General features: G+C 42.2%; 1 protein-coding gene across 1 annotated transcript; it reads left to right on the plus strand.

Moving 5' to 3' along the window:
• Nucleotides 1-1,526: 1,526 nt before the first annotated feature.
• Nucleotides 1,527-8,151, plus strand: LOC118229348 (spermatogenesis-associated serine-rich protein 1). Its single transcript, XM_035421244.1, has 7 exons — nucleotides 1,527-1,762; nucleotides 2,467-2,620; nucleotides 3,545-3,669; nucleotides 4,827-4,994; nucleotides 5,267-5,372; nucleotides 6,429-6,491; nucleotides 6,687-8,151. Exons 1-7 carry the CDS (start codon nucleotides 1,588-1,590, stop codon nucleotides 6,901-6,903), a joined length of 1,008 nt encoding a protein of 335 aa, XP_035277135.1. The 5' UTR covers nucleotides 1,527-1,587; the 3' UTR covers nucleotides 6,904-8,151.
• The last annotated feature ends 429 nt before the right edge of the window (nucleotides 8,152-8,580 follow it).

Below are 8,580 nucleotides of genomic sequence, written 5' to 3' on the forward strand. Positions count from 1 at the left end.
TCTCAGCATGAAGCCTGTGGCACTGGCGCATACCCCAATGACTTGGTTCTGACGGTGTGAGCGGCAGGCACACAGCGTTCTTCAGAGACCCTCTTCTTAACGATCTTAGGACCGAGCCGGGACTTCGGGAGCTTTACATCCGAGCTCTAAATGGGACATCCTCATTATTTCACCACGGTGAAAATCGGCAGTTAAATAAATCATGGAAGCACACTGAGGAATATAACTGGAGGGGCCTCGCTTTGGGGAGGAGTGGGAAGGGAGAGAGTTCCTTTATTGGATTCCTATATTCTGCTCACAGACGTTAAGATTGTATGTTTGATTAAAAGTTAATGTCTGTCTGTCTGCCTGTCTGTCTGTTCATCTGTCTATCTGCCTGCCTGTTTGCCTGTCTGTCTGTCTGTTTGTCAGTTCATCCACCTGCCTGCCTGCCTGTCTGTCTGCCTGCCTGCCTGCCTGCTTGTCTGTCTGTCTGTCTGTCTGTCTGTTATCTTGACCCTTTTGATGTGGGTCTGTGAAAGTGTGCAAACATTTCAGAGACTAGAGTTTGAATTCATCCCTAATATATTCCTATATTCTTAAATTAAATGTTATAAATGTACGATAATTTAAAAAAATACATTATTTTGATGTGTACACTGTCGAGCTTTTACAAGCTTACGACACAATCAATGGTTAAGCATTGCAATGACAATAACATGAACAATAAAAAACCAAATCTTTTTTATTATGATGATGATCATTCATGTTATTAATATGATTATTTATAATAAAAATTGCAGTGTATTAATAATAATAATAATAATAATAATAATAATAATAATAATAATAATAATAATAATAATAATGGTGATGTCTTATTAAAGAATCGCTGTTCTTGCTATTATATAGACCTACTGCTGTTATGCGCAATCTCTTGCCGCCATCCTGTGGCTGAATTCGAAAGTAGTTCCATTGTGGATTCGGCAGGTTCTCAAATGTCAGCGCTTCCATCACCATTAGATGACGCTGTAATTGATCAATTTTAGTGGTTTATAGTGAAGCAATGCAAATAGTACATAATTTAGGTCACAATGCAAGCATCTACAATTAAATGAAACGTTTTATTCAATGCGACACTTCTTCAGATTGTGAGGTAGTGTCATGACGCGTCATGTGTGACGTTCTTCAGCACTGCAGACAGCAGTGTTTTGGTTTCATGTCTGCAGATCTTGCGACATCGTTGCGAATCGGACACCAGGAAATCTTATTTTCACTGTAAGGCCAATTAATGTAGGCATTAATGTTAGCACCTAGAGACGCAGCTATTGAATATTGGAAAGCAATGCAGAGCGTATATTAGCAACTATCTAGACAAGTTACAGTGATTAAAAAACACAAATAAATTAAACAATCCTAGCTATATTGGGTTCCCCTTATCCTAATGGTCATCGGTGTTCTCATCAGCCAATAAAGATAAATTATCTCAATTCACAGTCCCTCACTGCAGTGCGCTCTCAGCCGTTTCCAAGGCGACCGAGGACGCTTGTTTAAACAAGTTTTTCAAGCTCTCTCTCTTGCCCTTCAAGTTGCGTTGTCTTAGCAACCATGCGTATTCATCTTGGCTTAACTAGTTATCTGCAGGTAAATTTCGTGACAGAGCAGGCGTTTCGTGTTATTTTAATTTATAAAGATTATGCTTTAGTTACCTCAAGTAGCTACGTACCCTCATTTTTTAACAACATGCACAGAGACGAGGATGTGGACCTGCGTCGTGATGAAGGTATAGGCAGCATTTCTCTGTAATCCGTTCAGTATTATTATGGAACGTTATGGATTAACAATGAAATCCTAAATGCTTATTAAAGTCTAACAGAGTTTATGCGAGTCAAAACTGGATAAATTGTACTCTGTCACGGTTGTTTTTACATTGAACATTTTGCGGTGTTTGCTAACAGACGGCCTTATTTGGGACATTAGTTTATTTGTTTGGGGAACCAAACAAATCTTTCATAGTCTCATTTGCAACACCAGTTCATTATTTGGCATTGCTTGGTTCTTAAAATCGGAATAGGAATTTTTTTATTGAAATGTAAAACAATACTGATGTAAACATCTTACTAACAAACAATTTATTTAATACAGTGCAGTATAAAATGAAAGAAAGCAGAGCAATGTAGCAATAGTTTCAAAACAGACTATTTTAGGTCATGGTCATGCCTTCACCCACTCCATGCAGTGTTCACTCTGAGAACAAAGATTAGCTTTAAATGCAGAATATGAACCTTTTCACTCACAAGTTGCTCTTATGTATAGTAAGAGAACATAATGAAAAGAGAGGAAGCAGCCTGGTTAGCAACAATTCCATGATTCTAGAAGATCCACTGATTTGAACATTTTGAATACAGCACTGTGATGGCGTTCACCAAAGGCTAAATCTCGGTGGGTGAACCTCCCCACTCTCTTCCTCCCCCCTTCCCTCGACAGGACCTCAGGGATGCCATGTCTGTGCGATTCTGAGGCCCAGTGGGGCAGCAGAGCAGCCTCTCAAACCCCAGGGCAGACGCTACATCCCTCACGGGCATGGAGAAGAGGCCTCCTACAGACCCCACGTACAGCACATCGAGCCTGACCTCACTGAGTAAGTGGGCCTGCTGTGCGTTGATCCGGTCTACAGGGACGTACTGTGAAGGAGATTCTCTGGAATCTTCCAGCATCATGTGTTTTAAATAGAGATTGCTTCTTAGAACAGCGTTTATGATGTCATAATCATAGAAGTGTAATGGAAAGGAACACCCCTCTCAACAGATGCTCTCAGCCTCAACAGTGAAAGGTACTTCCACACTCCATTTTAAGACCACTTCCACTTCCTCGCTCCTTTCTAATGTTCTCCCTCCTTCCTTACTGGCTCGACACGTCTACTGTGAGATGCTGCAGACAGTAAGACCTTTTCACTGTGGCAGTTTCATTAACTCTGCAAGGACTTCCTTTAGTACACACAAGGTCGTTTGCATTTCTCACGTCTCTGTAGAACTCCAAAGGCCTTTTATGTGCTGTTTTAGACGCAAAAATTTATTGCACACTTTAACCATCAGTTCTATGGTATAAGTGATCTTCCTAATGTGTACACAAACAGTATACACTATATAAGTCAGGGGTCGGGAACCCAAATGTTAACACACATCCTCTTTAAACAGATTGTTCCCTGTTGCTGTGTGATGGATGGCTTTGGGGGGAAATAAGCAGCAAGTAGTACATGGCAAGGAATGCGTCGTGGTGAAATCCTGTTTCTATTGCTGTCTCCAGACTATTCTGAGCTGACAGCGTGATTCACCAAGTCCCAAGATTATACCATGTCAGAATTACTGCCAAGACAGGAAGTGAAAAAAAAAAAAACTTTATTGATTAACTGTTGGATTCAGTTCACTGAGCCCTTCTTGGGACTGTCTGCACCCTGGGAGAGTTACGGCTGTAAGCCAGAAGGGGGCGCTTGTTACCAAATTGGGCGATTGCTGCCGGCCTTTCTGCTCACCTCTAGGTTTACGTCTAATTTGCATATTTGCAGGTGTGACCTGGACTGGAAATCGCGTCTGCGCTGGCTGCCTCAGCCCCGCTACAGCGATGCCCCCTTTCCGGAAATAAAGGCCGCCAAATTCCCGGACGGGGCCAGGCTGCTGAGGTCCTTCCCGCGTAAGTGAGCGGGCTGTCAATCAGCGAGGGCTCCGGTGACTGACAGCGGCCGTCTATTTCCCCAGAGGAGCGCAAGGCTCTCCTGTGGAATTCACAGAGCACAGTCTGAGCTCTGGATCTCAAAATCACGTGATTCGAGGAGGCGCACGTCCGCACATTAAGCAATGAAGCACCTTGGGGCAGTTCTGGCACATTAAATCTGAACTGTGATGAGGCAGTTTGCACCAATAGCTGAACAGCGATCTTATTTGACAAATTGACATCTGTGAGCAGTAATAAAATCCAGGCGTGAACCCGTGTCTTTCATGACACTATTAAATGGCGCATCGTCGATTATTACAATGGCGACACGTTAAGAGCAGTAAAATGCGCTTGCAAAAATACTTTACGGATTTCCCGAAAAAAGAAAAACTCTTTCGTGACATCACTTGGGATTGATGATCTAAGGAATTGCAGTAATTGCTTCCTTCATGAATTATATGAAGTTATATGCCAGATGTATGCTTTCATGCCAGTTGCATTTCGAGCCTCGCCCTTGCTTTTTGCATCACTGGATGATAACGGCAGCTCAATCATTTAGAAAGATTTTTTGGTCGCACCAGTTGCAGTCACCAAAAGACGGATGAACAAAGGACCTCCGCAGCTTTCTGGCACATGCATCTTAGACAACAGCACAAGGCCCCGTGCTACATCAGCCCTGTTAATGTACATTTCACTCACAGAGAATACATTTGACCCCTATCGGACTCGCGTAAACTCGCGTGTTACAGTTGAACTGCCACTGAGCATTTTGCCGTGTACCGGCGTAAGTCACAAGGAAGGCCAGCCATCATTGGCTGATGAGACCACCGAATGTTAACCGTTACTTTCTTGAAGGAGTTCTCCTTTCCGTCTGAGGCGTTGTGGAATGCGGACCGTGGTCCTGTCACCACAGACGACCTATCAGCAACCGGTAATGATCGAGCGCTGTGTGAACGCTTTGTGATGGCGTACACAATCGAGTAATTTGATCGCCTGCATTGCTATAAATCACATTCCCCTTCATGGGATAAATAGATTAGAGAAAGATTACCTGAAGGAAAAAAAATATTCAAATTTTTCTTCTTACAAATTCTCTGCTCACTAGTAGAATTCAATTTTACCACTTTGTTTTGCAGATGATAACATGATATCTGAATCTGAATGGACGTTTTATCCCAGCTTTGGGCTACCGGTGACCTACCATGTTGGCAAAAGATGCCTAATTGATGGCGTTCACCATTACAGAAGCTTAAGGAGCTCTTCTGAAAGAACATTAGAGTTGAGACTCGGGAGGAAAAGACAGAGTGAGTCCTCTTTAATGATCATCCTGTTCTCTTTTTACATTTGTAAAAAAGTACTCACTGGCATTGTCTGAAAGCTGTCAGCAAATGGTTGTATTTTGGGTTTTACACAAATCTATGACCATTATATTTATTATTTTAAATACTATTTTATGCCCCTTGAGTATTCTTTTCAAGTGTATTTCAAAATTGAATTTATTCTGCAAGTCAACGCTGCAGGAAACAGGGTGTATTATTTATGATAAATATGTCATTATTGCCTGTTATTATTACAGTCAGGTCTCCTTGCTGTGTGATCAGGGGGTCCAGGCCTTATATTTCTCCAGAGTACAGCACTGACTTTCACAAATTTGGATCTACGTTACCCGCTGTGGGTTTTGGGTAAGTAATGCATACGTTTCACAACACAATAAAAAAAAAAAGTAAAAGGAATTATGAGAATGAAACCCTACTGGACTGACTCATAAAAAACCAGATGAGAGAGGCCCTCGCTGTCCATGTGGCCTCACACATCATGTAGATTGGGGTACTTTGGAATAGCATGTGGATTGCAATTGCACACATTTATATACATTTTCTGGTATTACTTGTTTCTGTGACACAGCAAGTATTGTAATTAACCTTTGTAATTGCATTTTTTCCCTATAAGTTATGCTGTGTTGTTACGTACTCTGACAAGTGACCAACATAAACAGAGCTGACACCAGGTTTGCCAAAACAAAATCATTATTTAAAAAAAGGTTGCTACATCCAAACAAGATAAAACAAAACTCACAGTCTGAAGTAACCAGAATCATGGTGGTCCAGGGGTGAAGGAGAGAGAGAGGATGACGAAGCCACCCAGAGCTTCTTAAATAGGCTCCAAACAGGTGCACACCATTAACCCGGAACAGAAGAATTACATGGCTAGGAGGCTGCTAGCACCCCCTGCTGGCCGATGGGTGTAACTCATGTGCGTTGTAAAAGCTTAATTCAGAGGCAGAGGAAGATACCGCCAGCAGATGGCGACATTTTCTTACTCATCAGCAGAAACTGTTACAGTCCTAGTCCCATTGGAGGAAAACTGCTGAAGGATTCCCAGAGAGTATATATATATATATATATTTTAAATACTTCAGAGCTACGTGGTTGGAGACCAGGCTCTGTGAAGTGATGAAGCTTGATGGGTCTACAGTGTATGTTTCCTGTTATATTGATCTGTAATCCTTTGGGTGCCACAATCTACCAGTAGTTAAGCAATTACTCTCTGATGTTTGCATTGTTGGTGCATACTGTCAGTCATTATGTGCATATCATATTGTATATTTCACTTACGTCAAGGTAAGTGAAATATACAAAACAATCATGCCATTTGCCCATTTCAAATCAAAGGTCAAGAGTCTAGGGGTCAAGGGTCATTCCATTTATCCTTCTGGTTCCATTTAATTTCCAATGCAGATCCTCGGCTACACTGAAAGGAGACACATTCATCCCTCTTCAGCATCCAACCGGCCGTCAGTGGTGAGCATCTGCACTGAGGACATAACTTTCAATCACGGAAAGCAGGGAGAAGTCTATGCATCCGGTCTATTCAAGATCTATCACCGGAATAAAAAATGTGCTCTGCATGTAAATTACATATTTTACTGATGCTTGAATTTATTTATGTATTCTCCCCTGGGCCGCGGTTCACTGTACCTGTGCCTGTGCCCTCAGCATGACCTACCGACAGAAGAAAGCCTTGAAAGATCGAGAGGCCGACGTTCTGGAGGTCAGGAAGCTGGACGACTGGAGGCCCGCAGCGCCCATAACCCCGCCCCTGTGTGAGAACAGACACGGGAAACACAAGAAGGCGGACTGCTCGTGGAGAACGGCGCAGGGGGAAAAGCTCGCTTCGTCCATGTCTGCGCTACTTTCGACAAAGATTAAATAAGTCACAATTCACAGTGACATTATGCCAACCACCAATGTATAGAAAAGACCATTGCAAAAAAAAAAAAAAAAAAAAAATTTAAAACATGAATGTAACCAACCACCCAGATAATCACAAATTAGTGCTCCAGGAAGTGTGGAAGAACGATTTCACAGTGAGCAGTTCCCTTAAGCACACGGTTTGTAATTAACAACCAGTCGATGTTTTGATTTGATTTCCACCTCTGCGGAGTGAAGTTTTCCACCACTCCTCTCTGCGCATAATGACTAGTTTTTGTAGTGCCGTTCCAGAAGGAGCGTCATTTTGCCCACGGGAAAGAAAGGCTGAGAGTTTTCCAACCCGGAAATTAATTTTTGTCCACTGTAGAGGACACAAGTCTCTCCTCTGAACCTCAATAACCACATACTCTACCATGCTGAAATCTACAGCACAAGACATTGAGTGAAAATTACAGTATCTTTGCAAATATTTTCACTGCGCAATGTTTTTGTTATCCAAGACTCTTACGTAAAAAAAAAAAAAAAAAAAGAAGAAAATACTTAAACTTTCTTTCTGCTGGGCTCAGGAGGATATAAGGCGGCGGAGGTGTGAGTTTAACTGCAGGGGGAACATAAAACACGGGGAGCAACACATCCAAACAACCAAGGTCGAACGCAGGAGGTGGTTTTTTTGTGCTGTACGGCCGGGTTTTGCTGAGTTGCAAATGCCACCCGCCTGAGGCAGTTAATAACTTGACCTTTCTTTCCCCTTATCAGCTGAGACACATCAAATAGATTTCCTTTAATTCCCCCGGGAAGATACATGGAGGTACCCTGACTGATTCAGCGAAAAGCAGATCACAGATCTCAGTCACCGTAAACTGGAGTCTTCTTATATATATATATATATATATATATATATATATATATATATATATATATATACTCTTTATAGGATGCTTGGCAGCTTGAACAGTTTGTTAAGGTGAAATTTAAAAATTCAGTTGTAACTCCAACTGATGCTTTATGTTCTGTATATATTCATATATACAATAATGAAACATTCAATCATTCACTACACCAGTTGAATATGCTGTCAGTGTCATAATTCACCTGGCTAGTCATACCAGTGTGAATGATAATTTTCTGAGATAAGCTTAAAATTTAAGAGGTTTTATGTTTAATAATGTTATTTACTTTCTGGCTTGACTGTAATTCTGACATAATGTAATAAAGAGCAATGGGCAGAGTAACTTTAGCACTGCATAAATCCCTGCGTTTATCCTTCCTGTGACTCTCAAAGTGCAATAACACAAAGAGAGGGGAGAGAGAGAGAGAGAGAGAGGGAAAGCAAGTGAGACAGATTAAGAGTGGGCAGAGAGAGAGAGAGAGAGCGCAAGAGTGAGCGAAACACAGAGAGCTAGTGAGAGAGCGATGGAGAGCGAATGAGAGAGCGACAGAGGGAGAGGAAGTGAGAGAGAGATTACGAGTTTGCATTTGTACACACACACACACACACACACACACACACACATAAAAAAGAGAGAGCGCTTACCCACAGTACCTTCACGAGCTCCCTCCTCCTCCCTCCCCCGAGGAGGTCCGGGAATGGCTTTTCCCTGACAGAGCGAGCCGCGGCCAGGTTCGCCCCGCTGCAGATACGACCTTATCTCCCAGAGACAGGCCCTTCTCCTGCTCG

Source organism: Anguilla anguilla, chromosome 6 (assembly GCF_013347855.1).
Source record: "Anguilla anguilla isolate fAngAng1 chromosome 6, fAngAng1.pri, whole genome shotgun sequence".
Lineage (NCBI taxonomy): Eukaryota > Metazoa > Chordata > Actinopteri > Anguilliformes > Anguillidae > Anguilla > Anguilla anguilla.

Bases quoted from the DNA above. Each gene is read 5' to 3' on its own strand.
- LOC118229348 (XM_035421244.1), top strand. From the start codon at position 1,588: ATGCGTATTCATCTTGGCTTAACTAGTTATCTGCAGGTAAATTTCGTG. The intron at 2,621-3,544 runs GTAAGTGGGCCT...GCATATTTGCAG, and splicing joins ATCGAGCCTGACCTCACTGA to GTGTGACCTGGACTGGAAAT. The intron at 5,373-6,428 runs GTAAGTAATGCA...TTTCCAATGCAG, and splicing joins TTACCCGCTGTGGGTTTTGG to ATCCTCGGCTACACTGAAAG.